At 45.3% G+C, this 16,455-nt stretch overlaps 1 protein-coding gene across 1 annotated transcript in view; it reads right to left on the reverse strand.

The window, feature by feature from the left end:
• Positions 1–1,730: 1,730 nt before the first annotated feature.
• Positions 1,731–16,455, reverse strand: part of CIZ1 (CDKN1A interacting zinc finger protein 1) — a 30,142-nt gene continuing 15,417 nt past the window's right edge. The window contains exons 9-14 of the mRNA XM_033137940.1: positions 13,758–13,842; positions 11,785–11,898; positions 9,000–9,212; positions 7,847–7,904; positions 3,230–3,351; positions 1,731–2,160 (exon numbers count right to left, since the gene is read on the reverse strand). Of these exons, the coding sequence (XP_032993831.1) occupies positions 1,897–2,160; positions 3,230–3,351; positions 7,847–7,904; positions 9,000–9,212; positions 11,785–11,898; positions 13,758–13,842 (856 nt within the window). The 3' untranslated portion in view covers positions 1,731–1,896. The remainder of the gene's footprint in view (positions 2,161–3,229; positions 3,352–7,846; positions 7,905–8,999; positions 9,213–11,784; positions 11,899–13,757; positions 13,843–16,455) is intronic.

The following is a 16,455-nucleotide window of genomic DNA, read 5'->3' on the forward strand; positions in this document are numbered from 1 at the left end:
TTTCTGTAAAAGCACTGCCCGCTTTTCTCTAGTAATTCCTGGTTGTGGCTCGAGAGGAGGAATATGAGGAACCTGAAGCCCTCTCCAGCTGCTCTTGGACTCTGTGTAACTCCCACCAGCCCCAGCCAGGAATAATGGGGGTTATAGTGTAGCAACAACTGGAGGGTCACGGGTTCTTCATCCTTGCGCTGCAAAGAAGCCAGTACCTGTAGATGACCAGGGATGATGGGAGCTGAGGTCCCAAAACCGATGAGAGAAACATGGCATTAGCAATGTTTCCATATCACAATGGGATTGGACCCTCCAGTCATTGCACTTGGGGGTGATGTCAATTTGAAGTTATGAAGTCCTAACTCGGTGTCACCCTTTTAAGCCTGCGTAAATTCAAATTACCATTGTAATCTCACGATAAGAGCTCAAAGACCGATTTTACTCTGAATAACCTCCAACGTTTCTAAAGATGCAGCTTTTAATAAATCAAGAGCGATTATGGGAAAAAAGTCTCCGTGGGTGTTCTGTTTCAGTGGGATCTATTCTAATCCAGTCCCATTTCAATGTAATGCTAAAAAAATACATAGAACCGTAGAGTTGGAAGGGAAGTCATCTAGTCCAACCCCCTGCAATGCAGGAGTCTTTTGCCCAGTGTAGGGCTCGAACTCACAAACTGAGATATCTTGAGTTGCTTCTATGCACATAGGCTTAAAATGCAAGTGTCACTTACACCTGAGAACGGAGAAGAGGACCATATGACACGCCAGGTTCTATTGAGAGCTGGAGTCCCATCAGCCCTAGTCCGAACAGCCAATAATCTGGGGTGTTGGGATCCAATTAACAAATGGGAGGGCCACATACTCCTCAAATACCCAGCTTTCCCCCCACACTGTATTTGCAAAAAATGCAAAATATTTTAGTGGCTCTATTAAAAAGCAGGAAGATGAGGTGGAAGATCATACGCTGAATGCTTTAAATGACTTAAGGAGGAGGAATTCTCTGCACCAGCCTTTCTCAACCTTGGGTCTCAGCTGTTGTTGGACTACAACTCCCACCATCCTTGAGACCCAAGGTTGAGAAAGGCTGTTCTACAGAGTGCCCTTCCTGGTCCAGTGGGTTCAAGAACTGCCATGAAGAGAAATGCTCACAGTAATCCTGTTAGCAAATGGGGCATGCATAGCCATGGATTCACCCCACCCTTAAATTCTTCAGAACAAAAACAGCAACAAAATTACAGCATACTTTTATTTCTCTAACAGGAGATGACAAGGGAAAAAAGATTGAGGGGGGGGGGGGGAGGACACAGAAAAGGAATAAGGCTTTTCCAGGAAAAGAAAAAAAAATTAAACGAATGGAGAGCTCCCCACCACCACAAAATAGGGTGCTTAATCTGGCCCTCTACCTAGCCAACCGGCTGTGATGAAAAGAGGACTCCCCTTGGGGCTGGGAGGGGGGATCTGCTTCATTTCCCTGGCCTCAGCCTTTTGCAGATGCACCTGCTCCAGGATCTGCCAAGACCTCCCTACAACCGTGGAACTCTTCCACCTTCACAGGAAGAAGAAGAAGAGTTCAGATTTGATACCCCGCTTTATCACTACCCGAAGGGGTCTCCAAGCGGCTCACATTCTCCTTTCCCTTCCTCCACCACAACAAAACACTCTGTGAGGTGAGTGGGGCTGAGAGACTAGCCCAAGGTCACCCAGCAGCTGCATGTGGAGGAGCGGAGACGCGAACCTGGTTCACCGGACTACAAGGCCACCGCTCTTAACCACTACACCACACTGGAAGTCCTGATCCTTCCCCTACAGCAGCAGCGGCCTCTCTCCCCAAGGAGCTATTTCTAGCAGCTGGGAGATGTCCCTTTCACCTCCTCCCTCCTCCGCGATGGGCAGGGCTCCACACACATCATCTATTCCAATTGTGCCTCTGCGCTGCAGCGGAAGCCTCCTCTCTTGAAGACTGACATGCTTCCATTAACACCGTGATTTGCTTTCCTACACTAGGAGCCTCTGTTTTACCATCCGTCTTGTCAATGGTGGCGGCAGCAGCAGCAGCAGCAGCAGCAGGAGGAGGAGGAGGAGTCGTCTGCAGGCCACTCAGCCCCTGCTGGGGATAGATGGATGTGTCCACAAATGCAGTAGCAGGCTGGAGTCTCATGGCTTTGTACCGCTGTAATTGAAAACAAAAATAATTCAAGGTTACTGGTCCCCAATGTGAGGACGCCGCCCCACGAACATGTGGGGGGCAAACCTGTGCAACGGCAGCTGGGAGCAACTCCCCCCTCAAGAGGGTCTCTACCCTTGATAGCCAGTGGGCCTCATGCAGTCCTAAGGGAACACAACCCAGCACTGTGCTTTATTTATTATTATTTTTACCAAAGATGCATGCTAGTCCTCATTGTGTCAGATAAATCTGTGGGGAATGTAGAAGAGAGGTGGTGCTGTATAAGATTTCCAGTGATTGGTGGAGTCAGGACCTCAGGGTCCTTCAGGGCCCTTTGACTTAGTGACAAGCAAGACCAAATTTATTTAGTAGGTACTATTTAGTAGGCTGTGCATTTTTGCTGCATAATTTTTCAGGTTTAGCATGAAATATGCACCATTTCTGCATTGCATGGTACCTGCTGCCTAATGGGTATCATCACACATAACAAGTTTGACAGTTACTGCCATTGTCCAGTGTAACGTAGAAACGCTCAAGACTACTCTGAACAGAGAATGGGAACTGCATTAACCTCAAATCCAAATCATTCTTCAGGGACAACCCCGTGGTCTGTGCGTTACAGCACTCAATCCCAGAAGCCAGTAAACGTGCAAGTGCTGGATGCAAAGTCTCTGCTCTCCAGGAAAGGCTGCAGCTGCCACATCACTGATTTCAGCGTAACCTAGATTACAACTAACTTGTCTCATAAAGAACTTAGTCTGGAATCAACCCCTTATAAACCATTTGGTCACATGCAGTTGAGCTGGATCCCTCAATGGGGAGAAGGACCATTCCTCTTGGGAAAGCAGAAGGAATGGACAATATGAGGCAGAAGGACTGTCAGCCAGTGGGACAGACAGCACAGAGCAGGCATTGGAGGGAAGGCTTGCGGTGGCAAGACAGCAGGGGCGTAATAGGAAGGCATTATGAAGCTGGGAGCCTAAAGGCTGAAGCGCAGGAGGAGCCATGGGGGGGGGGCAGGGAACAGAGCAGACAGACATGGGATGGGAGGAACCAAGGCAGAAGAGGGTCTCACCTGGAGATTCTCTAAATGCATCAGGGATTTGCAGTGGGCAAGTTGAGCAGCAGAGTCGCTATGGCAGAATTTGTGGCACAACCGGCAGAGGAAGCCTACCACAGGGACCAGAAAATCCAGGCCTGCGAAATGAGGGAGCGAAAGGGAAGATCACACAGAACAGAACCAAAATGAATTAATAAAATCTCCCCCCCCCCCCAATAAAGCATTGTGCGATACATAAATACAGGAAGCCCACAACTTACGTGCATTTAAATTGTGCACATTCAGCTTTATGTGCTTAGCAAAAACATAATAAATAAATAAAATTAAGGGGCAGAAAGGGTTGGGTTTCTTGAGAAAAAGGACTTTGGCAATCCCACCTGGCATTGCACCCAATGTGTTTTGACTAGGCACGATTTTGGCTTTAGGTGCAGTCCCCCAAATGTAATCCCTCCTTAAATCAAGGGCTTACAGCATATGTGAAAAAGGGTAGGGGGGTTTATTTATTTAATATTTTAAAAGGCAACGTTGCTCTTGTTAAATAAGGAAAGTATAGAGAGCTTTCTGCTCAATGTAGTCCAGCTGCATAGCTGATAATCAGGCAGCTCTTTCGAGCAACTGGAACAAATGGAAAAGTGCAAAGTGTGTGTGTGTGTGTGTGCACATGCAGAGACACACGCAATTAAAATTAAAAGGAGTAGGTGTTACTGCTGCAACCCTCCTGAGCAAACAAATGATCTCCGTTGAAATGACAGACAAAACTAGCAGGAGGGAGGCAAAAGAAAGACAGACAGGCAAACGCACAAACAGATCCTACGTGGCAGGAGTCATTATTCCATCTGTCTTAGGAAAGGGAAAGTGAGAAGGGCACCAAACACAGGGGAGGGAGGGAGGAGAGAGGAGATTGAATGGCATCCACAGACGCCAACATGAAATCTGCCATGGTATTTTTGTTTTAAATAATTATTCAAGCAAGGCTTTAGAACAGAGGCAAGGAATCTTTTTCAGCCCAAGGGTTGCAGTACCTTTTGAGCAGGCGGGGGCGGCGGGGGCTGCAAGCTGCTGGTGGGCTGGGCCAGAAGCAACAAGTTGACTCCTAAGCTTTGTTCAGTAGGCTCCATCCTAGCCATACAAATTCAGGGGTTTCCAGCCGGGAGGAGGAGACAGGCCAGGGCCTGAGAGGGATATGGGAGTTCCTGGAGCTCAGAGGGTCCCGTGTGCCCCCCTCCCCCCCGCTTTAGGAAGAGCAGACAGAGAGAGAAGAACTGAGAAAAGGCCCATGCTGGAGAAATGGATGCAATGGAAGGGGCTGCCTTGCAAGTCCAGGAAGCCGACTATGCAGCCATTTTCTTTTTAAAATGTTGATGTCAAAATATGATCTTTGACATTAGCTACAAGATTGATCTAGATATTTATTTATTGCAATAACTAGTGGTTTCAGCCCGTTAAAATAATGGGCGCTAGAACATATGTCCACCACCCCCGACCTCCCGCTAAAGCAGGCTTTGGCAGGGGGGCGGGGCGGGCAAGAAGCGGCTTCTCCGCGAAAGTGGAGAAACCGCTTCTTGCCTCTCCACCACCCCCGACCTCCCGCTAAAGCAGTCCCCTGGAGGCCAAGTGGGCGGTGGGAAGCCTGGCTGGTGGTGGAACCGAGCGCGGGAATGTGCAGCGGCGGCAGCAGCAGCGTGGCCTTCCTCCTCGGCCTCCCCAATCTTCTGGAGAGCCGACGTTCCATTTCAACGGCCCCGCTTCAACTGCCGCCGCTGCTCCCGGCCCGATGTCTCTCCGTCCAATCCCTGTGTCCCTGGGGCACATGCGCAGTAGCGCAAACCCAGAGACACACGGACTGGACGCAGAGACACTTGCATTTTATATATATAGATATCATTCAAATGGATCTCCTGAAAGGTAGAAACTTGCAACAAACTTCAGGAGATTGATAAACACGGTACATTTCACAGGTGTAAGTCAACATCAGAAAAACATCTACTTCTGCTTCATTGACTACGCAAAAGCATTTGACTGTGTCGACCACGGCAAACTATGGCAAGTTCTTAAAGAAATGGGAGTGCCTGATCACCTCATCCGTCTCCTGAGAAATTTCTATGTGGGACAAGAAGCCACAGTTAGAACTGGATATGGAATAACTGATTGGTTCAAAATTGGGAAAGGAGGATGAGAAGGCTGTATATTGTCTCCCTGCTTATTTAACTTATATGCAGAATTCATCATGCGAAAGGCTGGGCTGGATGAATCCCAAGCCGGAATTAAGATTGCTGGAAGAAAGATCAACAACCTCAGATATGACACAACCTTGATGGCAGAAAGGGAGAAGGAATTAAAGAACCTTTTAATGAGGGTGAAAGAAGACAGTGCAAAATGTGGTCTGAAGCTCAACATCAAAAAAACTAAGATCATGGCCACTGGTCCCATCACCTCCTGGCAAATAGAAGGGGAAGAAATGGAGGCAGTGAGAGATTTCACTTTCTTGGGTTCCATGATCACTGCAGATGGTGACAGCAGTCACGAAATTGAAAGACGCCTGCTTCTTGGGCGGAAAGCAATGACAAACCTAGACAGCATCTTAAAAAGCAGAGACATCACCTTGCCGACAAAGGTCCGTATAGTTAAAGCTATGGTTTTCCCAGTAGTAAGGTATGGAAGTGAGAGCTGGACCATAAAGAAGGCTGATCGCCAAATAATTGATGCTTTTGAATTATGGTGCTGGAGGAGACTCTTGAGAGTCCCATGGACTGCAAGAAGGTCAAACCTATCCATTCTGAAGGAAATCAGCCCTGGAAGGACAGATCCTGAAGCTGAGGCTCCAATACTTTGGCCACCTCATGAGAAAAGAAGACTCCCTGGAAAAGACCCTGATGTAGGGAAAGATGGAGAGCACAAGGAGAAGGGGATGACAGAGGACGAGATGGTTGAAATCAGCCCGAGTGCTCACTGGAAGGACAGATCCTGAATAATAATAATAATAATAATTTTGAGGCTCCAAGACTTTGGCCACCTCATGAGAAGAAAAGACTCCCTGGGAAAGACCCTGATGTTGGGAAAGACTGAGGGCACAAGGAGAAGGGGATGACAGAGGACAAAGATGGTTGGAAAGTGTTATTGAAGCTACCAACATGAGTCTGACCAAACTGTGGGAAGAAGTGGAAGACAGGAGCACCTGGCGTGCTCTGGTCCATGGGGTCACGAAGAGTTGGACACGACTAAACGACTAAACAACAACACAAAGTCAACAACCACATGCCTCCCCATTTTTGGATGCAGAGAAAATGCCTGAGTAGAATAGATTTACTTCTCTGAAATATTGGAATTTTTAAATGTGGGCTCAGAATTCACTAGTTGGATTCAACTTTTGTATCAACACCCAGATGCGCAAGTAATGGCAAATGGGAGTGTTGTCCGAATTCTTCAATTAATCTAGAGGAACTAGACAGGGGTGTCATTTATCCCCTCTGATGTTTGCTATTTCTATTGAACCTTTGGCTATAGCACGCATAGGTAAACTCAGCCCTCCAGCTGTTTTGGGACTACAACTCCCATCATCCTTAGCTAACAAGACCAGTGGTCAGGGATGGTGGAAATTGTAGTCCCAAAACATCTGGAGGGCCAAGTTTGGCCATGCCTGGGCTATAGCAATAAGCAAAAATGTACATATTCATGGGATCTAATATGGGTCTTTAAATACTAAGGTAATGTTTTATCCAGATGATGTGGTCCTCCCTTTGCCTCACCCTGAGAAATCTTATAAAGAAGGCATAAGGTTATTATCTGGTTACAGGAAAATAACAGGTTATAAAATAAATTACACCAAATCATGAGTGGCTTGGTATGAACATTTCAAACGAAAAATTATAAGATAATGAATGGATAACCAAAATACAGTGGAGAAATAAACACAGAATTAGATATCTGGGAATATGGGTTACAAACAATTAAGAATATATAGTAAAGATTAATCACCAAAAGCTGTTTTGTGAATTGGGAGAAATAACTGGAATTTTGGAATTCCTTATCTATCTCATGGTATGGGAGAGTATTTACTGTAAAAACGAATGTCCTACGTAGAATTTTATTTATACTCGTAAACATTCCATTAGTATTCCATCTGAAATACTGTCAAAATGGCAGAGATCGATACAGCATTTCATATGGAACAAAAAACCACTTAGGGTAGCTGCCCAAAACTATGTATAAAAAAAACCAAGCACCCAGAATAAACAGTTATTATTGTGCCACAAAATTGGCTATGTTAAAATAATGGTTTAAAGAATATCCAGTATTGGAGGAAGAAAAAATAACAATAAAGAGAAAGCTTAAATATCTGCTTTTTTAAAGAAAACTATTGGGAATCTTACTTTGAAATCCTTCCCTCAGTATTAGCTACTGTAAGAGCCTGGCCTGAAAGTAAAAACAGGTTATCTATGGGCTTATTGCCTTTAGTGTCCCCATTTTATAATGAATTTCTAAATCTAGGGTAGTTACAAGATTTCAAGCAATGGCAAAATACTAGTTCAGAAAGCAGAAATATGGTGTCGAGGGGTCACAGGGATTGTAGTAGCAGGAAGTAACAAGATGAAAAAGCCGCAAGCCAGCAGCAATAATGATTTGTTTCCTTACCATAGATGGTATCTGGACAGTACTCCTCACTCCCTCCAGAATCTTCCAGTGCTGCTCCCTTCAGCCCAACATGCATGAAAACAAGAAATGGGAATAAGAGAGTTGTGGGGTTGGAAGGAACCCCAAGCAAGGGTCACCCATACCATGGTGAAGGGAAGTTCTTGTGCAAACTAAAGCTGAGGTCACGAGAGCATTTCACAAAATCACAGAACTAGAGTTGGAAGAGATTCCCCTCTCCAAGGGTCTTCTAGCCCAACACCCTGCAACGCAGCAGGAGGAAAGTTCCAATACACGTGCATTTACATGAATGCTGTAACAGGCAGGCAGCTGCAGCTCCCGAAGAAGTGGCTACCAGGATCTCATCTGGGACTGTGGGGATCCATTCCAGCCTCCATTTCTTTCTACCTGCCTGCCCCGCTCTCCCTTGTTGGTTTAATGTGAACAATGGGTTAAATTACACAGTGCCTGGGCTCATGCCTTAAGGAGCACATTTCTCATGTCTGGATGTTCCCATTGGTTCAGGAATGTAGAGACGGGTAGAAGAAGAAGAAGAAGAAGAAGAAGAAGAAGAAGAAGAAGAAGAAGAAGAAGAAGAAGAAGAAGAAGAAGAGGAAGAGTTTGGATTTGATATCCTGCTTTATCACTACCCGAAGGAGTCTCCAAGCGGCTAACATTCTCCTTTCCCTTCCACCGACACAACAAACACTCTGTGAGGTGAGTGGGGCTGAGAGACTTCAGAGAAGTATGACTAGACCAAGGTCACCCAGCAGCTGCATGTGGAGGAGCGGAGACACGAACCCGGTTCCCCAGATTACGAGTCTGCCACTCTTAACCACTACACCACACTGGAAGTCCTGATCCTTCCCCCATATAAATATGTTTAAAGCATACTGAAAATTACAATAAAAAGAAACCATGATTCCTACACCAAGATTTCATATTCTGATTTGGTGTGAAACAATCTGCAATGGCCCAGTTTGAATGTAACACCAAGCTAGGAATTATGGTTTGTGGCTCCTGCTAAGGGAACAGAAAACCATGGTTTTGAGTGACATTAAACCAGTGTCACTGCAGCAACCAAATGAGCCTTTTTCAGTTCCCAGCTGGGCACATCCATTGCAGCCGCTGCTGCACTCCTCCTTGGAAAACACACCTGCTTGATGAGAGACTCTTCCTTATCCAGCTGTCCTACTTCAGAGGCTGCCTCTTCTCCAGCATTTCCCTGCTGCTGCTGCTGCTGCTCCTCCTCCTCTTCCTCTTCTTCTTCCTCTTCTTCCTCGTCATCTTCAAAGCAGCCAACAGCATCAACTGTTATGAGCTCCTCAGAATCCTCCGGCCCAGCCTGCTCCTTCTCCCCCAACTTCACCTGGCCAGACACAACAAAGGGAGGGTGAGAGACAGGAAGGACAAGTCTCTTAGGAGGCTAAGATCAAAGGGATGCACAGGCACAACTCCCACCACCCACTTCTTGCACAACCTAGTGTAATGGCACTCCACACTTGCAGGGAAACACATAAGCGCAAGGATCCCACCAAGGGGCAAGTAAACAAAAGAGGAAGAAGAGTTTGGATTTGATATCCCGCTTTATCACTACCCGAAGGAGTCTCAAAGTGGCTAACATTCTCCTTTCCCTTCCTCCCCCACAACAAACATTCTGTGTGGTGAGTGGGGCTGAGATACTTCAGAGAAGCGTGACTAGCCCAAGGTTACCCAGCAGCTGCATGTGGAGGAGCGGGGAATCGAACCCAGTTCACCAGATTACGAGTCTACCGCTCTTAACCACTACACCACACTGCCCTTAAACAATGTTTATAAAGTGTGAAACTAACATGCAGAAGTCACCTGCTCCGTATGACCGACAGAAGCTTGGTCTAGCCCAGGGATAGGGAGCCTGTTAGCCTTCCACCGGTTCTTGAACTACAGTTCCCATTATTCCTGAGTACTGACCATGCTGGAAGGGGCTGATGGGACATGGAGCCCAGCGACCCATGGAACATCGCAGGTTTCCCATTCCTGGAATAGCCCAAGGATGACTAATAGTAGACATTTTTTTTCTGGGGCAGAGTCAGAATACAAAGTCAAGTCCGTTCCGAGGGTTGGGCAAGCAGCAATCCACCTAGTCAGACCATTCAGAGGTCAGGATCACAAAGCCAAGAGTCCAGATGGAGAGCAGGGCGCAGCAAGCTAGGGCCGGGAACCACAGGCATTGTTTCCAGTGTCTGACTGCTGCTGAGAGCCCTGTTTAAGAAGGCTGAAGCCAGCTGGTTCTGAGTCACTCTGCCTTCTCCCTTTTCAGGACGCTGTTCAGTGGGTGAAGCTGACTCCTGGCCCATGACAGGTAATGACAGCTTAAATGTAGTATAAACACCAACAAGTGGGAAACACTGGCCTGCGAACGCTCAAATTGGAGAACAGCCTTTTACCAAAGGTGTCATGGACTTTGAAGATGCTCAAACTCAGGATGAAACAGAGAAACGAGCTAAGAGGAAGGGACGCTTGGCAAACCTTCACTGTGATCATCTCCCACCCAGAAACCAATGTCCCCACTGTGGAAGGATGTGTGGATCCAGAATTGGCCTCCACAGTCACTTACAGACACACTACTAAGACAGTGTTCATGAAAGACAATCTTACTTGGCCACAAGTGATTGCCAAAGAAGATTATATTGCTGTTAACCCATCCTGGGACCCTTACCACAAAGGGGGAGGGGGGAAAATCCAATCAAAGCAAATAAACAGGCCAGGGTCCCAGCAACAGAACCCACAAGTCCTTGAAGTCTTGTGCACCTACAGGCCATAAAGCCCACAGATGGCATATTCTCCTGGGAGGGTCTATAGCTCAGTGGCAGGACACTTGCTTTTCCACCAAAATGTCCCAGGTTCAACCCCCAGCATCTCCAGTTACAAAAAGGGTCATGTAGAAAGCGACAGGGAAGTCCTTCCCCTGCCAGAGACCCTGGAGCAGTGGTTCTCAAACTGTTTTCTCTGGGTCACACCTTAAGAATAAAAATTTGTTTGCGCCACTCCAATTTTTTTATTGGTAAGAAATACATTGGGGGGACGACACTCCTAGCAGTGCTTGACTTACAACATAGAACACAACTACTTTATAATATGGATCACGGGACATCCAGAAAATATGAAGGAATGCCGCTACAAAAGAACACGAATCATTCCTACACACTTAATGCTCTTGCTCTCATTTTGAAAATAAATCTACCCATATCCTGCAAATAAAAAATCTCATACTATACTATACGACACTGAAATGCTTAAATCAGGGGTCAGCAAACTTTTTCAGCAGGGGGCCGGTCCACTGTCCCTCAGAACTTGTGGGGGGCCGGACTATATTTTGGGGGGAAATATGAACGAATTCCTATGCCCCACAAAGAACCCAGAGATGCATTTTAAATAAAAGGACATTCTACTCATGTAAAAACACGTTGATTCCCGGACCGTCTGCGGGGCGCATTTAGAAGGTGATTGGACCGCATCCGGCCCCCGGGCCTTAGTTTGGGGACCCCTGGCTTAAATGCTTCTTCGATTGTCCTTGAATTTTCCTGCCACATTTGCCATCCTTCTCCTGACACACCAATGTAGTGGCACATGACACGCCCTTTGAGAGCCACTGTCGTAGAGAGCTGCTGCCTGTCACAGGTCAATCTAGTTAAGTAGTCAACACTGACTGACAGCAGTGCTCTCGGTTTCAGGCTTTCACAGCCCTACCTGGAGATGCCAGGGATTGAACCTGGAACCTTCTGCATGCAAAGCTGGTGTTTTATCCACTGTGTTAATATCCTCCCCCAAAGCCTGCCCGGGCTTCTGATGTTTCTGAGGCACAGCTCTGTAGCAGAGACATAGCCCTCTGCCCACCTGCCAAAGTCCTAACTAGCTCATCCCAACAGCCACCACGTCCCCTGAAGTACAGCCGCCATTACCTCTTTGGCCTTCTGCTTATGCTCTGGAGACTTCATATGCTCCACAAACTTGCGCGGGGTCTTGAAGTGCCGGCTGCACGCCATGCAAAAGGGTCGGAGGGAGCGCTTGGCAAGCTAGGATAAGAAAAGAAAGGAAAGGGGGACAGGTAGGAAATAATGTGGCATTTGCTCACAGGAAACCTTCAAGCACAACTGATTTGATGCCACCTTAAATACTAGGCTCCTTCGGGAGGAAGTGCAGGATATAAATAAAGGAAGATTTTTTTAAAACAACAGCATCAGCTAGAGCCCACCTCATTAGATGCACAGAGGGCACCTTTACATGCACATGGATGTGAAGGGGGGAAACGGAAAGGCTGGAGTTACATGGCAATAGAATTCCAACAGTACAGTCTGTGAAACTTGTAATTATTGCAGCTTAAATGTATGCAAAATGACCCTTCATAACAGCAGTAATTTGTGATAGCACAAACACCTTAGCAGTGCTGAGTAAATTAACAATTGTGGTGGGACAGGATAGCACAGTCTCTATTCAGATCCAAATCAACAGAACTGAACTAGCAATTCAGGAGTTAGCCAACTGACAAAGTTATTGAAGGTTTTTTTTTTTTATCACTGATAAAGATGCCTTGGTGGCCGATGGATGAGAAGAGGGAAGAAAGCAAGGAGACAAACTCAAAATTCTTTTACAGGTAGGTAGCCGTGTTGGTCTGCCATAGTCAAAACAAAATAAAAAATAAAAAATTCCTTCCAGTAGCACCTTAGAGACCAACTAAGTTTGTTCTTGGTATGAGCTTTCGTGTGCACGCACACTTCTTCAGATACACTGAAATAGAAGTGTATTCTTTCAACCAGTATTTTTTACCCCAATCTAGAGATTTATTTTGGGCATTTGCATTGCTGAATACATGAACTTACAGTGGTACCTCAGGTTACATACGCTTCAGGTTACATACGCTTCAGGTTACAGACTCCGCTAACCCAGAAATAACGCTTCAGGTTAAGAACTTTGCTTCAGGATAAGAACTGAAATTGTGCTCTGGCGGTGCAGCGGCAGCGGGAGGCCCCATTAGCTAAAGTGGTGCTTCAGGTTAAGAACAGTTTCAGGTTAAGAACGGACCTCCGGAACGAGTTAAGTACTTAACCCGAGGTACCACTGTATTCTGTATGTTTTCACTGCTGATATTATTGTCGATCACTCTGAGATGCTTCATAGGAAGCAATCTGTAAGTGGAATTAATAAAACAAATGGAGCTTTAAAAGCGATTATTTTAAAAAATACTGCAGACATGGCAATGGCTGAACTTGAATATTACTGCCCGAGTCTGCCAGGGGAGAGGGGGAGACTGCAAGAACAAACCTGCAAATATGCCTTTTTCAGAAGGAGTTGCTATGTTTTTGCTCCCTTTTTAACCCAAGAAAGAACCTGCTATATAATATCAGCAAAAGTCCTCCACCAGCAGTGCTACAGTCAAAGACAGATTGAGGACACCAGGTTGACTAAACAGTCACTACCGTTACTTGTTAAAACTCCCTATGCATGAGCCCGCTTTGCTTGGGAACAGCATATTCTGCTTTAGCTTCAGCACCTTAATTTGCCATTAAAATATTTTCTAATATTAAAAAAAAACACCTATCACCTCCCCTGAGGTAATCAGCATTCAACCCCTTCCTTGAATATATACAGCAGGGGTCAGCAAACTTTTTCAGCAGGGGGCCAGTCCACTGTCCCTCAGACCTTGTGGGGGGCCAGACTATATTTTTGGGGGGGGAGGAGAACGAATTCCTATGCCCCACAAAGAACCCAGAGATGCATTTTAAATAAAAGGACACATTCTACTCATATAAAAACACGCTGATTCCCGGACTGTACGTGGGCCGGATTTAGAAGGTGATTGGGCTGGATCTGGCCCCCGTGCCTTAGTTTGCCTACCCATTACTTACAGGAAAGAGAAATCTAGGCAAAGAGTTACCTTGTGTTCCTGAGTCCGGCGATGCTTGATCAGGTCACCTGTAAAATATATCTGGCAGGTGTTACACCACCTCCGCTGGCTCTCTCTGAAAGAACAAGAACATTCCCCTAAAATGGCAACACAGCATTATCTTCTACTTGTTCCATTGCCTTTCTATAGTAAAAAAAGCATTCTGTTAGTCAATCATCTGGGATCTCATATGCTGCCTGGTGACAGTCTGGCATCATTGAGAATCTCAGCTCTCTGGCATATAAAAGACCTAACATGCCTGCTAATTGGCTGAAATATGCTGATATATTAGAACAAGAAGGTCAAAATTTTAAATTGAAGTTATGAGCAATTGAAAGGGAAAGTATATGACTGGTTGCAGTACTACCAGATAAATGAAGTTTATAAGCTGGATAAGAAACAAGGCTTTCAGTCAGAGAAATCCAAGTTGGAAACGGAACTGATAGAACCTGTCAGGTTTTCTGGGCATCTTAGAGTTAATGATGCAAGAGGCGTTCTGATCCTGGGAGTCTAGCCTTGCCCACTGTAATACGGGCACTTTTCCTTTGTCTAGAAAAGGGGAGGTTTGGTTTCACTTTCCCCTTCGCCTCATTCTGCCTTTTTGCCTTGCGTTACTGCTGAATGTTAGTTTGCTGCAAGCATGCAGCTCAAGTCTGTAGGACTTGTGTGTGTGTGCTACTAAATAAAGTCTAGTTTAGTTTAGTAGCACTGGCGTCTGTCAAGTTATTTCACGACGCCACGAAGCAGACCAAAAAAGCCATCACGACGCTGTGCCTCACTCTGCAACTTAAGAACGCTCAGGGCGCAGCAGAAGTGTGCCTGGGCGCCATTGATGTCGGAGACGATCGTAAAGGTGATTGATTGCAGTGCCGGCCAGCAGCACTACTTGGGTCAAAGGTTTTATGACCCAATATCAACACTATCCAAAACAGAACCAAATTCAAAAAATATTTCCAGAATGTACAATTTGTTGCTAGAGTGGCATACGAAAGATGAAATGGTTAAATCGGTAATGATTGATTGGGCAAAAGATGTTGGACATAATATAATGTTGGAAGATTGGGAGAAATTGTGGAGGGAAGGTACTAAGTTCACTGCACGTAATATGTTAAGGGAAAATATCATGAAAATGATTTATAGGTGGTATCTAACCCCAGTTAAGTTAGCTAAAATGTACCATGGTTTATGTAATAAGTGCTGGAAATGTAAACAAGTGGAAGGTACCTTCTTTCATATGTGGTGGACGTGCCCAAAGGTAAAGGACTTCTGGGAGAAGATATATAATGAACTTAAAAAGGTGTTGAAAAGCACATTTAGTAAGAAACCAGAGGCCTTCCTGTTGGGCATGACCAACTATGAAATCCCCAACAAGGACAGAACATTTTTTATGTATGCCACAACAGCTGCTAGGATTTTATTAGCTAAAAATTGGAAAACTGAAGAATTACCAACAGTGGAAGATTGGCAGGTGAAGATGATTGAATATATGGAACTCGCGGAACTGACCGGGAAACTCCGAGACCAGAGGGAAGAAGCGGTACAGGAGGATTGGAAGAAATTCAAAGACTATTTGAAATGCAGAGAAAAGATTGACATCTGAATGAAATCAAAGGATATTTAAGGCTACAGTTATGGAATTAGTTAGTTAAGATAGGAGATAAGAATTAGATATTAGTATTTTATTTGTGTAAGGATTAAGATTGATGAGAATGATGATTATATTATGTTATGAAATTACTAAAGAGGATTCGCAATGAACACTGAAAGAGAGGATGTGAGGAGGTCCCCCAATAATAATGTTAGTAATATTATAAGGATAATTATATAAGTGTTTGGGTTTTTGTTGAGATTTTTAGTTCTGTCTCTTTTTGTATTTTTGTTTTTCTTTGTATTTTTTGTAGTGTTTTGTTGTATTTTGTGTTTGTTGTATTTTTAAAATTTAATAAATTCTTATAAATAAAAAAAGAGAATCTCAGCTCTCCAGGCTATTGGGCGTTTAGAGCAAAGTTCTAACCCTCAAACAGAAACACAAAAGACTCAGAAAGCAAAGGGGCGCTGTGGAAATATTACATTCCCAGACCCCTGTTTCCTCAATTCCGCCACTACTAGTTGTCTTGTGTGACCATTTTCTGAACATGCAACTTTTACACTTGAAGCACCCATAAAGGAATGGGGGAACCTGTGGTTCTCTACATGTTGCTCCACTCTCTTAACTTCTGGCCACGCTGGCTGGGTCTGATGGGAGCTGTGGTCCATAACATCTGAGCAGCAGCCAAACCTGCAAAGTTCTTTGTGGGTTTCGGCTATCCAATAAGGCATGCAGGTATTTCTGCCAAGTCCCTAGGCTAATCAAATGAATCCTGGAGGTCATGAAAACAAAATCATTTCACCTCTGCACTGCCCCTAGCGGTGCATAGTCTTGCAACAGGAGTCACTAAGGAGTAAAGCTGAAATAGGTGTTTTCTTATCAGCTTAGAACAAAAATGAACACGCACAAATCCCAACATACAATTTTGTGCTCTGGAAACTACAGGGATGAGCAGTCTGCATGTGAGCTGTGTCTGCTACAGTAAGGGAGAGAAGCAGCCCACACCAGGGTACTGCCCTTGGCCAGAAAAAATAAGTTCCCCCATTGCTTGCAGAGAACATCAGAACCTGCTATATTGAGTAACTGAGCCGGAAAAGACTC

Source organism: Lacerta agilis, chromosome Z (assembly GCF_009819535.1).
Source record: "Lacerta agilis isolate rLacAgi1 chromosome Z, rLacAgi1.pri, whole genome shotgun sequence".
In the NCBI taxonomy this organism is placed as follows: domain Eukaryota; kingdom Metazoa; phylum Chordata; class Lepidosauria; order Squamata; family Lacertidae; genus Lacerta; species Lacerta agilis.